At 46.9% G+C, this 17,451-nt stretch overlaps 1 protein-coding gene across 5 annotated transcripts in view; it reads right to left on the bottom strand.

Annotated features, from left to right (window-relative positions):
- Osbpl2 (oxysterol binding protein-like 2) overlaps positions 1 to 17,451 on the bottom strand; it is a 48,456-nt gene that overhangs the window by 14,725 nt on the left and 16,280 nt on the right. For 3 of the 5 annotated variants that reach the window (XM_063283423.1, NM_001013079.1, XM_039104663.2), the window contains exons 2-6: positions 12,033 to 12,166; positions 10,798 to 10,939; positions 8,078 to 8,153; positions 2,505 to 2,639; positions 1,998 to 2,095 (exon numbers count right to left, since the gene is read on the bottom strand). In XM_063283423.1, coding sequence (XP_063139493.1) covers positions 1,998 to 2,095; positions 2,505 to 2,639; positions 8,078 to 8,153; positions 10,798 to 10,939; positions 12,033 to 12,069 — 488 coding nt within the window. In that variant the 5' untranslated portion in view covers positions 12,070 to 12,166. Of the gene's footprint in view, positions 1 to 1,997; positions 2,096 to 2,504; positions 2,640 to 8,077; positions 8,154 to 10,797; positions 10,940 to 11,070; positions 11,286 to 12,032; positions 12,171 to 17,451 lie in introns of those variants that run through there. The other 2 variants (XM_039104664.1, XM_063283422.1) reach the window with 2 other exon arrangements.

The following is a 17,451-nucleotide window of genomic DNA, read 5'->3' as shown; positions in this document are numbered from 1 at the left end:
AGCTTCAGAGAGGAACATATTGTGAGGGAGTTTTCCTGGCAGCCTCTGAATTAAATCCCAAGTCAGGCTAAGCCTCTGTCTGATGTCCGCAACTCAGGCTGCTCCCGTTCTCCCCACATCCACATGACTGCAGCCGCTGCTGCTTCTCTTTTTTGCTGAGACAGGTTCACACTACAGAACCCAGGCTGGCCAGGAATTTGTCCTTTTTTGTTGAGACAGGTTCACTGTATGTAACCCAAGCTGGCCTGGAACTTGTAATCCTCCTGCCTAAGGCTCCTGAGTGATAGAATTTAGAGGTATGAGCCACCATGCCTAACTCACACAACTGTTTTTTTTTTTTTTTTTTTTGAATCACCCAGAAATGTTCTCCTTCTACCTTACTTCTCTTCTCTTCCTCCTATTCCTCCACTTCCTTTTTTCCCTTCTTTTTGGTTTTTGAGACAGGGCTTCTCTGTGTAGCCCCGGCTGTAGCTCTGGCTGCCCTGGAGCTCACTCTGTAGCTCTTGAACTGTAGAACTTGCTCTTGAGCATAGAGAGACCCCTGCCTCTGCCTCTCGAGAGCTGATAGTGAAGGCACCTGCCGCCATGCCTGGCTAAGGAAAACGTTTATGATGCACTGCAAAAGACATCATTAGCACCTCACACACAAGAAAAGCTACTACGATGTTGAAGCCAATGTTCTTTGGTGGGCTGCATCTGCTTTCTCCTTCCAGCATGCCATGTTCTACACAGAACACTGTCGTGGCTAAAACACCAGCAGGCTCCATTTAATGAACTCCCCAGACTCCCGGCTGACCCTGACTGCAGGGCAGCGGTGGACTGTCATGGCACAACTCCTCTCTGCAGAAAGGATCTCAGAGCAGGGTAGCAGGAGCTGGCCCTCCTGCCTGCAGCCCCATAGTCTGTGGCGAGTGATCATGATGCCAGCCAATGAGAATACCTCATCTAAATCCTTCTAGTTACTTCCTCCCCCATCAGAAAGATCTCCTTAGTAAACCACACTGCTGTGCTCTGCACTCCTGAGGCATAAGCACAGCATAGCAGCCATGCATGCAGCACAGAACAGGTCGCAGAGAGGCTGACTATGAATGATCCTGAAGAGCACAAATGAACGCACAGGAAGTGTGCAGATTCAGTGACTAGTCTCTGGAGGTTCAAGCAAGGCTAAGGCAAAAACGCACCAGAGTCTGTAACATGTGACTAGGAGTGTTTACCATGGCAGCATCTCCAAGACAGTTTTCTGCATAACTGCAGGAGACCCAGAATTGGCAAAGTAGGTAGCAACAATCTCCAGCCTAGCCGTCTAGAGATTCACCACAGCTCATACTAACTAGGGCTCAGTGTCCAGGCTCAGGTCTGCTAGGTCCAAGGATGAGAATGGAGGGTACACACTGCTCACTCACGTGTGTTGGCCACTGTCTGCCCCGTCTACCCTACCCTGCCAGCCTCACGCTCTACAGGGTTCCAAGAGACATGACACCACCCAGGAGAAATCACTCAGAGGGAATTCAGAAACACTTGCCCACTAGACATGGTGGGGCTAGCTCTTTCCTAAGATCCTGCAACACAGGCACAGAATGACACTGACTTGGACAGTGCTCCCTCTCGTTGGTTACTGCTCTCTCATTAAAGTGCTTCTACAACAAACACAGTCGTACTCACCAGTTCTGGTTCCATGTCTGGTCCCAAACTAGTTATCCCAGTCTCTGCCATGTAATGCACATACACCACTGGTGGTCTACACTGCACGACCTCCATCCGTGAGCCCACTGTACTGAGACTCTATGCCAGACCTTCATGCAGTGCCAGGGTTCTATCCCATAAGTAACACGGCACTCCATGTGAGTATTTCTCACCCACAGCATTCCAAATACTTCAGTAGCTCCTAACTCCAAGCACCTATCCTAATCTGAGGAATCAGTGCTGAAGAGAAAATTGAGCTCTTCTTGTCCATCCAAGAGCCCTTCTGCAAAAGATTCATTATTGACTCTCCTTACCTGATCAACTCATATGTCTCCCCCAAGAGCGGGTTAAAGGGTTTGCCAGTTCTCTCCCACTGGGAAGCCACAGCCGAGACCGCAAAGGCAGCTACAGACTGCAAACAATCCAAAGGTGGATCAGAACAGCTTCAGCCCAGACAGCCAAGCTGCTCCCCAAAGGGCATCCCACAGGGTATCCAGGCCACTCAGTTAGCACTGCCCACTCTGCTGACTTCTCAGTTTTCGACTAACAATGTTTTTTTAAAGATGGCACACATACACACGTATACATAAATGCACAGGTAAATGCCCCCCCACATAAGCACACGCACATGTGAGACAGTAAAGAGATGTCAACTCTGTGAGTTGACTGACAGCGGGGAGTTCTTAGACTGGGCAGATACCTAAGAGACACAATTCTTCCTGATAGCCCACCAGCAGAATACCTGGGTTCCTACAACTACGGGGTCAGTCGGTCAAACAGCTAAAGCATCGGACTGTCCTCAAGGTCACATGAATACCCACCTGCATCCTTTCCAGGGGCTGGGACTGGTTTGAGGCTCTGTGAATGAGATACACATGCTCCATGTACTCCGTAATCCGCTGCAGGAAGCTCAGGGGCTCATTGAAGGCAATCGGCATTGTGATCTTTGACAGTTCCTTGAGGAGCCAGAGAGACATCTGGTTGGGCTTCTGAAGCTTCTGGGTGTGGCCCGATGCAAACATCCCACTTTACTTTAGTGGTCTGAGGGTCACTTCTCAGAGCCTCGAATTCCCATATAGACACAGTCTTAGAAACTCGCTATGGGCAAGCTATCTGTTGTGAGTCCTGGTTTCTACCTTACCTAACTTGGAATGTTTTCCTGAGTGGCAGCAACGGCAGCTCTCTAGGAGCCACCCCAACCTGAATAACACATAGAGATCACAGGAGCTCTAAGACAGCCACACCCCTCCCTACATCCATTCTAGATGAGTGGTATCAGCTCCAAGCTTCCCATTGTTAAAACTTGCCCTTGATGGGCAGGCAGTAATAACACATGCCTTTAACCCCAGCACTTGAGGGCAGAGGGAGGGGGATCTCTAAATTAAAGGCCAATCTGGTCCATGGAGCGAGTTCCAGGACAGCCAGGGGTACACAGAGAAAACCTGTCTGGAAAGAAAACAAAACAAACCTATCCTTAGCATCCATGGCCTCTTCCAGAGTGACAGGGAAGCACCTGTGGTGCCCGCAGGCAAGCCCCTCTACAGTGTGGTGCCCGCAGGCAAGCCCCTCTACAGTGTGGTGCCCGCAGGCAAGCCCCTCTACAGTGTGGTGCCCGCAGGCAAGCCTGTCTACAGTGTGCTGCCCGCAGGCAAGCCCTTCTACAGTGTGGTGCCCGCAGGCAAGCCCCTCTACAGTGTGGTGCCCGCAGGCAAGCCCCTCTACAGTGTGCTGCCCGCAGGCAAGCCCCTCTATAGTGTGGTGCCCGCAGGCAAGCCCTTCTACAGTGTGGTGCCCGCAGGCAAGCCCCTCTACAGTGTGGTGCCCGCAGGCAAGCCCCTCTACAGTGTGGTGCCCGCAGGCAAGCCCTTCTACAGTGTGGTGCCCGCAGGCAAGCCCGTCTACAGTGTGGCTTTGCCTGGAAGCCATTTCAGAGTCTGTGAAGAAGCACCAAGGGACAGAAGTGAGGCTGGAACTCCTGACTCCACAGAGTTCATGAATAGAGAACAAAGGTCTTCAGAAGCTATTCCTGAAAGGGCTTTGAGAAAGGCATTAGCAGAAAAGATAGAAGGACTATCATAAGTTAGACTCCAGATAATCAAATACCCCTATTAAAAATGTGGTACAGAGCTAAACAAAGAATTCTCAACTGAGGAATATCGAATGGCCATGAAACACCTAAAAAATATTCAACGTCCTTAGACATCAGAGAAATGCAAATCAAAACAACCCTGAGATTCCACCTCATACCAGTCAGAATGGCTAAGATCAAAAACTCAGATGACAGCAGATGCTGGTGAGGATGTGGAGAAAGAGGAACACTCCTCCATTGTTGGTGGGATTGCAAGCTGGTACAACAACTCTGGAAATCAGTCTGGAGTTTCCTCAGAAAATTGGACATAGTACTACTTGAGGACCCAGCTATACCTAACTCCTGGGCATATACCCAAAAGATGCTCCAACATATAACAAGGACACATGTTCCACTATGTTCATAGCAGCCTTATTTATAATAGCCAGAAGCTGGAAAGAACCCAGATGTCCTTCAACAGAGGAATGGATACAGAAAATGTGGTACATCTACACAATGGAATATTACTCAGCTATCAAAAACAATGACTTCATGAAATTCATAGGCAAATGGATTGAACTAGAAAATATCATCCTGAGTGAGGTAATCCAATCACAAAAAACACACATGATATGCACTCATTGATAAGTGGATATTAGCCTAAAAGCTCAGAGTACCCAAGATACACTTTACAGACCACATGAAGCTCAAGAAGAAAGAAGACCAAAGTGTGGATGCTTCTGTCCTTCTTAGAAAGGGGAACAAAATATTCACAGGAGGAAATACAGAGACAAAGTGTGGAGCAGAGACTGAAGGAAAGGCCTTCCAGAGACTGCCCTACCTAGGGATCCATCTCATATACATCACCAGTCACTATTGCAGATGCCAAGAAGTGCATGCTGACAGGAGCCTGATACAGCTGTCACCTGAGAGGCTCTGCCAGAGCCTGAGAAATACAGAGGCGGATGCTCACAGCCAACCATCAGACTGAGAATGGGGTCCCCAACTGGGGAGTCATAGAAAAGACTGAAGGAGCTGAAGGGGTTTGCAACTCCATAGGAAGAACATTATCAACCAATAGACCTTCCAGAGCTCCCAGGGACTAAACCACCAACCAAAGTATACACATGGATAGACCCATGGCTCCAGCTGCATATGTAGCAGAGGATGGCCTTGTTGGGCATCAATGGGAAGAGAGGCCCTTGGCCCTGTGAAGGTTCGATGGCCCAGTGTAGGGGAATGTCAGGGTGGGGAGGTGGGAGGAAGTGGGTGGGCGGGGGACCATCCTCATGGAGGCAGGGGGTGAGGGGATATTATGGAGGGTTTCTGGAGGGGAAACTGGGAAAAGGGATAACATTGAAATGTAAACAAAGAAAATATCCAATAAAAAAGAAGGAAAGAAAGACTGTCAGAAGAAGGTGAAGCTGTTGTAACAGGGTGGGCTCAGGCGCTCCAGGAACAAGGACAGACTACAAGCTTTGGCTCTCAGGATGATTTGCAGGCCTCTGTATTGGGGGCTAAAATGAGCCCTCTGCTCTCACCAGCCCCAAATGTCACTAGAGATTGATCGAGTGCCCTGGGGAGGCAGCATAGTCAGCATATTTACCAGCAAGACAACATTCTGGGAAAGGGTAAGGCCTTGCTTACAATACCGATGATCTAGGGAGACCCCACGGAAAGCCTGAACTCACAGATCCTGAGCCAGAGTCAGTTAGGCTTCTCAGACACTACATGCCAAGCTGAGAGACATTCAGATATTGGGAATATAGGGATGCCTCTATAGCAGAAAGGTAAGAAAAGATAAGACTTCCTCTACCTTCTGTGCATTACATACCTGTAAAAGCAAGAGAAGTTGAGCCCACAACCTACAGTGCAAGAGGTCAGAGAGGTCAGCAGTGGGCAGGAAGAAACACAGAAGGCCCGCGCAAGAGGGAGGCCAGCTAGGCTCACAGGCACTTGCACACTCACTGCTCACCTGCTCTAAACCCTCAGCCTTGGGGTCCATAGGCCAGGCTCCACCTCTGCTGTTGGGTAAGTACCATAGCCTACAAAGTAGAGTTGGCTAAGGCTAGAAACACTTCTCCTTTGATCCAGCAGTGCCATGTCTGGCACCCATCTCTGAGCCTCAGCAAATATACATGCAGGGCTAGTCACTGTGAAACGGTCTAATGTCTAAACCAGGGCATCATCTCACTAAACTGAAAAAGCACCAAGAAAGGGGGTTGAAGTAGTTACAGAATCACTTAAGATATTGGCAGCTGAGAGATAAAGACAAGCCTGTTGCCTCTCTGACAGCATGGGGGACTTCTGTAAGTCAGGTGTGGGGCATGGAGTGAGGTGCCATGAGGATGGGTGACAGTTACTTGTACAGAAGGATAAGCTCAGGAAGTGAGCTTCCGAGACTGCCATGTTCTGGATGTGGTCAGAGTATCCCAAGGGTTCAACAAATTAACTGAAGAATTCGAGGATGACAATTAATCCTCTATGGTGTTAATGCCAATCTTCTGTAAAGCCATCAGTATTGGGTAAAATCATTGGGAGGAGCGAGCTTCCAGAGTTGATTAGCAAAGAAAAAGCAGGTGCACTGTACAGGGGAGCTGATTCCTGCAGCCCGGCCTCGACCTCCTCGTGCACACGTGTGGACACAACTGTACAAGGGAGCTGATTCCTGCAGCCCGGCCTCTGATCTCCTCGTGCACATGTGTGAACACAACTGTACAAGGGAGCTGATTCCTGCAGCCCGGCCTCCACCTCCTCGTGCACACGTGTGGACACAACTGTACAAGGGAACTGATTCCTGCAGCCCGGCCTCTGATCTCCTCGTGCACACGTGTGGACACAACTGTACAAGGGAACTGATTCCTGCAGCCCGGCCTCGACCTCCTGGTGCACACGTGTGGACATAACTAAATGTACGTAAGCAGCTCAGTGGTAGAATGCTGCTGAGGCTCTGGACTCAGTCCCTAGAACTGTAAACAACAACAGAAGAAAAAGGAAAAGAGACCAACAGGTAGGCAGCTGTGCACGCCCCTTCCCTGCCTTTCCCTGTATGACCGATGCTACCTCAGGACTCTGCCAGCATTGAAGTCACCACCACACATGCCCTTGGTCTTATAACTCCAGACACAGGAGAGAGAGTAAGCCTCTCTCCTCTACAATTTACCCAGTCTATGGTATTGTGGTACAGGCAACAGAAAACAGATTAACATATATTTAATGAATTTGACTTTGAACTCATATTTTGAAGTAAAATCATAAAAGGAACCTGTAAACATAAAAAATGAAACTGATAAACCCACATGGTTCACCCAGGCCCGTGTACAATCACTCATGAAAAAACTTGAGGGGCTGGAGAGTTGGCTCAGCGGTTAAGAGCACTGACTGCTCTTCCCGAGGTCCTGAGTTCAATTCCCAGCAACTAAATGGTGGCTCACAACCATCTGTAATGGGATCCAATGCCCTCTTCTGGTGTGTCTGAAGACAGCTACAGCAAACTCATAAAAAAAAAAATCTTTAAAAAAAAAAAACTTGAAAACTTTGAGACACAGATACATAATCAAGAAATCAAGGTAAGGTAGCATCCTAGGAAGACCTATGGATGCTACGCAATTCTGAATGAGCTCCCTGCTTTGGGTATTCCTACCCAAAAGAGAACCTTTAGTTACAACTTCTTCCAGCTTCCCAAAGCCAGACCCACAGCAACCTACCTACCTTCAATCCATCTACAGGGATTTCAAATAAAAGGCTGAAAGAAAGTGTCTGCTCAGGGAACATAGTGTAGAAAGAAGCAATTGCAACAAGAGGATGGCATTAAAAGAACAGGTTGACAACAGGTACTTCTCGACTCTTAGACTTGGGTTTCTGGTTGCCAAGTGCTGATTTGTGCACGAAATGTGTCAGAGAACACACGAGTACACTAGCCTCTAACAGTCGAAGAAGACCACAGGGAAAGTGTATGGCTGCTGGACACTCCATCCCCATGACACAAAGCCGCAGTACTGGACAAAGGCCATCTAGGCCTAGTGTATGGCTAGGGCCCCACCTGGTCTCAAGCGGTTGGTTTTAGGCCACAAGCAAGGTGCACACTTCAGGGCACCAGGAAAAAGGCCTATGGGATGTCTCCTGCCTAACTGCTTAACTGCAAAACTGCTATTGGGCTGTTCCTATCTAATGTTTCCCTTAGGCCGTTGTTCCTTTCCTGCCTTGTCATGGTAATTCCATGATCATTATAAATATACAGCATGTACTTTCTCAGATACCAACAGTACAAACCTCACAGGAATTAATATCTAAACACCATGCTTCACACGACCTATCTGCACTCACCAAGCCAATGCATTTCTTCAGGATACTCCACACGCTGAAGTCACTTCTGGTGAACATGGGAGCAGGCAGGGCTGTCCTGTAAGAAATTTGAGAGCAATAGGAACTTATTATCCAATGGAATATATAGGGGGTCGGGAGTATTTCTCATAGGAACTGTTCAACATCATCTTCTGAGCTTGAGACTGAAACATCAGTCTCTAAATGACGGCATGCAGGGAGAGAAGTGAGGTCACAGCTGACACTACAGGGCTTCTGCACCATTGCTTTTAAGTCCTCCTAGAAATGGTTATTGGCCGTGACAGCCTTGGAGTCTTGACCCAACTCTGCAGCGGCCAGGCCATTGCTATCCTTCCTTGAGCTCAGGGCAAAGGTGACAATGAGAAAGAAGGGAATCCCTCTCCTTACATCCCTACTTCCTACTGTAGAGTCTTCTGCCCAACGTCAGATGGTGGGCAGAGCAGAGACAACAGGAGGGAGATGAGACAAGAGCTTCCCAAGGTGCATTCCTTCTCAAGCCACCTTCCACCCGGCGACGGCCCAGCAGTCACCTTACCTCACTCCTGCTCTGGCTACCTGAGGAAAGACTAGAGCTTCCTTAGGAACCATGGGCTACAGTAAACACTGTCTCCATGTGTGGGAAGAAGCCTCAGTAGAGATCTGCCTCGCTTGTAGGAAGGAATGTGGCCATCATAGGAGTGCGGAGAAGGTATCAGAGTGAGCCCTCAGATACACATGACTGCTCTGGGCCCTTAGAGGACAACCTAGTTTTTCTGGTAGAATTCCCAATGGCGCTTCTCTGAAGTGGAACCTGACTGGGCATTTTCATCTGGAATAGTAATAGCTGGGGTCTTGTAAGCCCTCAGAAAAGGTTCATTAAGTCAAGACAAGAGGGAGAAAAACTCTGAGGCAAAATGAAAAGGAAAGAAATCTAATGCTTACTGAGCACTGTGTACCAGGGCTGCCAAAAGTAGCTGGAATGCTGTGCCTATGGCAAACTATGAGAGCCACTAGAAATAAGGATATAGTTCCATATAAGGTCAGGGTCAGGCCCCAAGGACCCACCCTGTGCTAGTTTTTGTCAACTTGACAAAAGCTAGGATTACCTGAGAAGAAGAATCTCTGCTGAGAAAAATATTCTATCTAATTGCTTATAGGCAAGTCTATATGGTATTTTCTTGAATAATAATGGATGTAGAAGGGTCAAGCCCACGTGAAGCTGAAGGCAGCATCACTCTTTAGCAGATAGTCTTGGGTTGCGTAAGAATGCAAATGGAGCAAGCCATGGAAGCAAACAGTTGAGCAGCACTCCTCCATGGTCTCTGCTTCAGTTCCTCCCACGGCTTCTCTGATGATGGGCTGTAACCTGTGAGCCACACAAACCCCTTATTCCCAAGCACATGAATGTGTTTGGTCTTGGTTGTGGTGTTTATCACAGCAATAGGAAATAACTAACACCCAACTACTGTTGCACGAAGACATGAAGGGTCAACAGGGGAAAAGACATGGAGGAGGATGGCAAGGCCCCAGGCTGAGACAACAGTATGGAGGAACTTTGGTACATACAGGTCTAGATGCAGAACTCAAGACAAGAGGCCCAGGGGAGGCAGAGCCAGGACAGTGAATGAAGACAGGTCTGAGTGCAAGGATAAAGAGGTGTGAGCCCTCATTTCAACAGTGACCATGCAGATCAACATCCACCACGCCACCCACACCTGTCTGAGCAAATGGAGCACCACTCAGAGCTGCTTGGGTCGAGAGGGATGGGACAGGGATGAGTCCCTGTTACAGGAGCTTTAGCAGAGAACAGAGGTGACACAAACAGTATGCTAAGTGTCACTGTGCCTAGAAAGAATGAGGGAAGGCTGCACACTCAATGCAGGGTGGACATGGGAGAACCTCGAGATCCAGGTATATCTACCCGCCCAAGCACTGGATGAGGGGACAGAATGAGGCAGTGGTCCCACACTTACTGTGATGTTCGGTCACAAGGTGATGCACACTGAGGAGGGAGCTGGTGAGAAACAGAGTGAACAAGCTCCTTACACAGGCTCTCACAGCCCGTGTGAGATACTCTTGCATATGAATGTAGGACAGGAGAAAGCTAAGCACCTTGGACAGAGGAAGCCTGCCCTGAAGGCAAGTGGGCTATGCCTTAGGTCAGCAGTGAGGCTGAGGGTCCACTGAGGCCAAAACCACCTTTTAGAATATAAGCAGGAAGCCTAAGTCCCACGGGCACTTTTTCCTAGATTGAGGAGCTTCTCTGATGACCACATAGTCTAGGTACACAAATGAACATGGTTTTGCTGCAGCAACTAATCAAACCCTGTCAGTCCCTACAGGGCCAGTGGTCATCATTTCTAGGTGAGGTGCACAAGGTACAAGAGAACTGTCAGTAGTCCTGCTAGCCCAACAGTCCAGAGTATCTCAGTGATACACACAAGGAACAACAGGATTAACCTGCTGCCTGTGGAGTGGAGGTGGACCTGTGGGTCAGTAAATGAGAGCTGTGGATCATGGGTCAAACACTGCCCTTCACTGACCTCCATGCCCCCGTGGACAGGCATCACATCTCACAGGACATCTGGTGGCTAGACTGCCTGGAAGAGTTGTCTTGGAACTAGGGGTGCTCCAGCTCAAGTCACGAGACTGAAGAGAATACTTTATAGGACATTAGGGTGATCCTTGATACAGTGTGTGTAGACAGCAGTGAGACAGCATACCTGTGCTTCTGAATTCCATTCTCTTGTGGTGATCTCTCCCCATGTTTTCCACTCCTAGTACTTTTGCTGGTATCCAAGTCAATCATCCCAGTAATTTTATTTGCCTCTGAAAATTCCCCTGTAGAATTATCAGAATCAAAGCCTGCAACAAAGAAGCAAAAGTGGTCACCTTCTCTAGACTTGGAGATGTAGAAGCCTACTTGAAGAATGACTACACAAACAAAAGATCTGTAAATCTTTGGTCTGGGTTTGGATTTTGAGGCAGGACCTTACTTTGTAGCTTTGTCTGGCCTGGAACTCACAGTGATCCACCAGTTTCTGCCTCCTGAGTGCTGGGATCATGTGCCACCATCTCCATCTGCTTATCTTCAAGTGGTACACTTAGAATAATCGTCTCTGTTCCCAACTCAGTCAAAGTGACGGTGCGCCTCGGTGTCAGGACACAGAGGGCTGTGTGCAGCAGCACCTCTGCAGCCTACTGCAGTCGGCTAGGATGGCAGAGATCATCAACATCAATAAGGCTGAAGAAATCTCCAGGAAATATCAAGACAAACTTATTCAAAAGCTCAGGGGTGTTTGGAGTAGAATCTGCTACACCGAGTCCCTGGCTCTGAGAGACCTTCTAGGGGATGTGTGGGTGAGGAGACATCTGAGGTGGTCTCTCTCTGGTAGGCATGGCCTTCTGAGTATGGCTGGATATCTACCTGTCTGTAGACTCCTCTTCTGAGGGATACTGAGGCTGTTCTACGCACACTCCACTTGTAGGCACACAACAATGAGAAACAGAATCAATGGGTCTCAGTCATGAAACAATGAAAATTATTTCACTGAGCCTTGGAAAAGGAAAGGAGCTCAGTGTCTCTCCTTTTGGGATTTCAGTAAGTCCACAAATCTGATCAGCCAGCAGCAAGGCTGAGCAGTGAATGGCTGACAGACACTCCATGCTCAGAATTCTAGAAGAATGGAAGTAATAGCCAGGAGGTGGTGGCACAGACCTTTAATCCTAGCACTCGGGAGACAGGCTCTTTCAAGCATCCAACCCCCACCCCTACTTCCCCTCCCCCTCCCCCACACACTGTCCTTTCAGGCTGTCTCTTAAGATCCAGTCAAGGTTCACCTCATGAGAGAAGCCATCATTGTCAGGTCTAATCTAACAGGCCAAACCCCATGATCCACATCCCACAGATTCCTATACAAGATGCAGTCTCTGGTCCATGTCTCTTGTAGTTGCTCACCTGTGACGGCATCAAAGAACTCTTCCTCCCCGTTCATCCTTCAGTGACAAGGCTGTCACCGTCCTGGAGTTTGGTCCTCCTACTGGATCATCTCTGATCTATATTTATGTAGAAGTTGTGTAGATCCTGGAAATCTGAGGGGAGAAATATTTTGAAATGAACTCAGCTTCTACAAAGTCTATGGTCTAGAAACAGCTTATAAGTCCCTCCCTCCTCCCCTATTTTTTAAATTTGGCTTTTGTTTGAGACAGGATCTCACTCTGCAGTTCTTGCTGGCCTGAAATTTGCCATGTAGACCAAACTGATCTAGAATTCAAACATCCTTCTGTCTACAACTCAAGGGCTAGGATTGCTACCATGCCCAGCCAAATACTCATATTTGAAATTGATCTAATCAATCTCTATAAGGGCCAGGCACATTGGCACATGACTTTAATCCTAGCTCCCCAGGCAGAGGCAAGTAGATTTCTGAGTTCAGGTCTGCCTGGTCTACAAAAGGAGTTGCTGGTCAGCCGATATTACATGATGGGACCCTATCTAAAAAGAAAGAAAAGGAGAAGGAAGAAGAATAAAAATAAAACAAGAAGAAGGAGGAAGAAAAGGAAGAAAAAGAAAGGAAAGAAAAGAAAAAAAGAGAAAAAGGGCTGGAGAGATGGCTCAGTGGTTAAGAGCGCTGGCTGCTCTTCCAGAGGTCCTGAGTTCAATTCCCAGCACTCACATGGTGGCTCACAACCATCTGTAATGGGATCCGATGCTCTCATCTGGTGTATCCTAAGAGAACAACAGTGTACTCATATAAAATAAATAAATCTTTAAAAAAAATTCAAAAAAGAAAAGAAAAAATTGATCACCTCATGTCTAAGTATTGAAAAAAGTTAATTAAAACAAATTCCTTCTTTGGGCAGCAGGAATCAAAAGATGCACGCAGACCTAATATAAAGATGAAAGACGGGCTGGAGAGATGGCTCAGTGGTTAAGAGCACTGTCTGCTCTTCCAGAGGTCCTGAGTTCAAATCCCAGCAACCACATGGTGGCTCACAACCATCTGTAATGGGATCTGATGTCCTCTTCTGGTCTGTCAGAAGACAGCTACAGTGTACTCACATATAATAAATAAATCTTTTAAAAAAAATAAATAAATAAAGATGAAAGACAGATAAGTATTGGTATGATGGAAAAAACTGACACTAACTCCTGGAGGCTGTCCTCTGACCTTGTACATTCCTATCCTCTCCCCACCCCACACAGTAAAGAAATAAGAATAGATAAACAAAACACAAAATAAATAAATGGGGGGGGGGGGCGTGCAGGCCTAAGACCAGAGAGATTGCTCAGTGGTTAGCACACAAGCCTGGAGTTCAGATACCCAGAACCCACATATGTAAACGTGTCAAGGCAGTCTGTCTTTTTTTTTTTTTTTTTTTTTTTTTTTTTTTGGTTCTTTTTTTCCGGAGCTGGGGACCGAACCCAGGGCCTTGCGCTTCCTAGGTAAGCGCTCTACCACTGAGCTAAATCCCCAGCCCCAAGGCAGTCTGTTTTAACTACAGTTTTGAAGGTGGGAACCTGGAGCAAGTTGACTAGCAAGTTCTGAGTTTGATGAAGAGTTCCTCAAGGTGGCCGAACTGTGAAAGACCCTGACTAAATCAGTCTCTAGACTCCACAATCATGCACACACATACATACATATACATGTATCTGCACACATGAAAAGATGTATACATGTGCATACACACACACACACACACACACACACACACACACACACACACACACACACACAAACAAAAAAACAGAAAAAGAAATAAGATCCAGCTCCCCAAAAATAAAAACCAAGTCCAGGCCAGTCTGAGCAATTTGGTGGGATTTCGTCTCATGTAACAAGCAAGCTCAGCAGGTAGGAGTGCTTGCTACCAAGCTTAAGCTGAACTTAATCCTGGAACCCATGCAGTAGAAAAAGGGAAACAACCCCCACAAGTCATCTTCTGAGAGATCTATGCATGCCATAGCACTTAGCCATACACAAATGCAGGGAAGTAAAGAGGAGGGGTGGAGAAGGCAGCTCAGCAGTAGAGCACTTACCTAGCACGTACAAGGCTCTGAGGTTGATCTTCAGTGAGTAGTGTAAAAAGGAAAATTTTAATAACAACCAATGACTAATACATCAATAAGTAATCATTATTTTAAGAGTTGTATTTTAAAATAATCCCTTGTAGTTGTTCAGGAAAATGATAAAATATTAATTTAGGAAGACATGTGGGCAGTTAGAGTAGTTTCGACAGGCAGTTAACATGAAGATGGGGCTCTGCAGACCTCAGGAGGCTCTGCTGTGAGTCATGAGGAGCTGGATAACAAGGAAGTGGAACGATGTGTCAAAATATTTGCCTTTCATCTAGCTCATGCCAACTGTTCTCTTCCTCTGTGGTGCTACGGATGGAGCCCAGAGCCTCACACACTTAGGCAAACACCGCACTGTGAGTTACATCCCAGCCCTGACCAGTTTTCCAAGCCAGAGAATTAAGACAACTATACAACTTAGTTCTATCACGTAACCAAAGAGCAGCTTTATTTTCCTCAAAATTACTTTTAGTAATTTAGTTATTAGCTTAGCATTTTAGAACTCCTGTACAATAATTTCTCTTGTTGAGAAGAACACTTGTTTTGTTCAGGACCGGGTCTCTGTATGCAGCTTTGGCTGGCCTTGGACTCACAGAGATCCACCAGTCTCTGCCTCTGGAGTGCTGAGGTTAAGTGCACCACCATGCACAGCCCAAAAATAGGATTTTAAAATAGTAAAGCAAAAATTCAACCGATAACCAGGCATGCATGCCTTCAATCCCAGCACTTCTGAGGCAGAGGCAAGAGGATCTCTGTGAGTTTGAGGCCAGCCAGAGCCACATGGTGAACTTTTGTTTAAAAGGAAAACAACAAACACCTTCAAATTGTTTCAAAAGGGGGTTGGGGATTTAGCTCAGTGGTAGAGCACTTGCCTAGCAAGTGCAAGGCCCTGGGTTCAGTCCCTAGCTCTGGAAAAAACAAAACAAACAAACAAAAAAAAAACAAAAACAAAAACAAAAACAAAAAAAATGTTTCAAAAGGTTTGATTTTTTTCCTGAAAGTAAGTAGAGTGCCACGTGTAACTTGCAAAGTCTCTGAGCATTTGCCTGTGAGCCCTGAGGGACAAGCAAAATCATAGGTAATAAATATGGCTTCTGCCCTTGGAGTGACCAACACAGTACTAGAGGTAATACCCACCTTATCGGAATCCTTGCTTACTAATAAGGGTCTGAGCGTGTGATTATCAGCCAAGCCCTTCCTCAGTTTTGGGTACTTCCCTTTCCTTTGCTCCATCCCTAGTACATCAAGTAACTGAGGAACCAGACACCTGTGAAGCAGCACAGAGCAGCTGCTTCACTGCATGGTCATGGTCCGCTGTGGACGAGCTGTGCAGAGCAGGGACATGTTGCTTACTTCTAAAGCTTAACAGTGCAGGGCTGGCCCTCAACCACCTGCACCTGAAGGAAAAGAAACTGCTAAACTCAGAGTGAATAGTGTTCTGTCCTACAGGCAGTAAGACATCCAATGGCTACCAATGTGCTATGCCTGTCCCTCCAGATAGATCTCTACAAGGTGACCGGGCCAAAGGCCCATCCTAGTCAACAAAAATTATCAATGCCATGCTGAAGGCACGGATTCCCAGTGAGAGCTACATCAGCTCCCACCTATACAGTCACACTGGCCTATGCACCGCACCGTCTCTCCTTTTGCCCTATTACAGCCTCCTCCTACAGTGGTGATGCCACAGGAACAACCTCACCAGATACTGACTGGTACCATTTGTTGCATTTTCCAGCATCCAAAATTGAGTGCCAGTGTGTCTGTTCACTATAAACTGCCTAGTCTGCAGTATCGCTACAATAGCACAAAATGGACAAAGCCAAGAGGCAAATCCAAAGCTCCCACAAGCAAAGATAAGACAACGGGAATATTGAAATGCACATAACAGACCTGCCAAAGACATGGATGGCCCAAGTTCCTAAGGAATAAGGAGGCGACTGGGCACCAGTAGCCAGTGAATTATCTTGGAAAGAAGGAAAGAGCTGAGGATGTGGCTCAGTTGATAAAGTGCTTATCAAGCATCTAGGGAAGCCTGGGCTTGGTCCCCAGTACCATGGAAATCCTGTAATCGCAGCACTCTAGAGATGGAGTTCAAGGTCATCCTTGGCTACATGGTGAGGCCAGCCCAGGATGTATGACACTGTTTCAAAACAAACTAACAAAAAGGGTGAAACTGTTTCCCAGCCCTCAACTAAGATCAAATGTGACCATCAAAGCAACAGCACAGTGCCTGTGCATTCTGGGAAAAACACCACATGGCCAACTAATGCCATCCTGCTGAGAAAATCATGCCAAAATGCAGCCCTGAATCTGGTAATCTACAAACTTAAGAAAATACTCAGAAAAGGATTGTGCTAGACACTGTGGGAGCCCAAACAGCAACTCCCAGACTCCGGAACCTTCCAAGCCAGAGAAAGCTTCTCCAGTAAACAAGTCACAAAGGAAAGAAAGTGACAGAGTGGCAGAGGGCAGACATTATCCCAACAGCAGTATTTCTGTGGTGGGACATGACATACACACAGGAAGGCATAAGTCAATATACATGATGAGCTACAGAAAGCCATATTCGAATCTTAACCTTACACTTAAAATGTGTACATTTTATTACACATGAATCACCCCCTTTAAAAGCTACCATGAAGCCTACAATCCCAGCACTTACAAGGTACAAGCAGGAGGATTAGGAAATCAAGGTTACCCTGACTGCACAGCAAGTTGGAGTACAGCTGGGGTACAAGAGACTTGTCTCCAAAGAAATCCACACACAAGTTAAAAAAAAAAGAGGGATCTTGCAGCAGGACTAAGAGTGTGGTTTGTATGGTAAAACATTGCCTAGCATTTGTAAAACCTGAGATCAATTCCTAGTACCTGGAGAAAAAGCTACCTTTCTTTTTTTTTTTTTTTTCGGAGCTGGGGACCGAACCCAGGGCCTTGCGCTTCCTAGGTAAGCGCTCTACCACTGAGCTAAATCCCCAGCCCCTAGAAAAAGCTACCTTTCAAAGATACAAACGACTCCCAGGTGGTAGTTGTACACACCTTTTAACCCCATTGGGGAGGCAGAGGCAGAAAGATCTCTGAGTTTGAGGCCAGCCTGCCCTACAGAGCAAATTCCAAAAGCCAACATTACACAGAAAAACCCGGTCTTAAAAAAATCAAAAAAACAAAACAGAGCAAAAAAAAAAAAAAAAAAAAAAAAAAACCAAAAACAAAAACAAAAAAACAAACACAAAACAAACAAACAAAAAAAACCCCACATGCCTTTAACTCCAGCACTTAGGAGGCAGAGGCAGGTAGATCTCTATGA

The sequence above is a fragment of the Rattus norvegicus genome, chromosome 3 (assembly GCF_036323735.1).
Source record: "Rattus norvegicus strain BN/NHsdMcwi chromosome 3, GRCr8, whole genome shotgun sequence".
NCBI classification, from domain to species: domain Eukaryota; kingdom Metazoa; phylum Chordata; class Mammalia; order Rodentia; family Muridae; genus Rattus; species Rattus norvegicus.
Note: the sequence above shows the minus strand (reverse complement) of the source record. Positions and strands in the feature narration are given on the sequence as shown.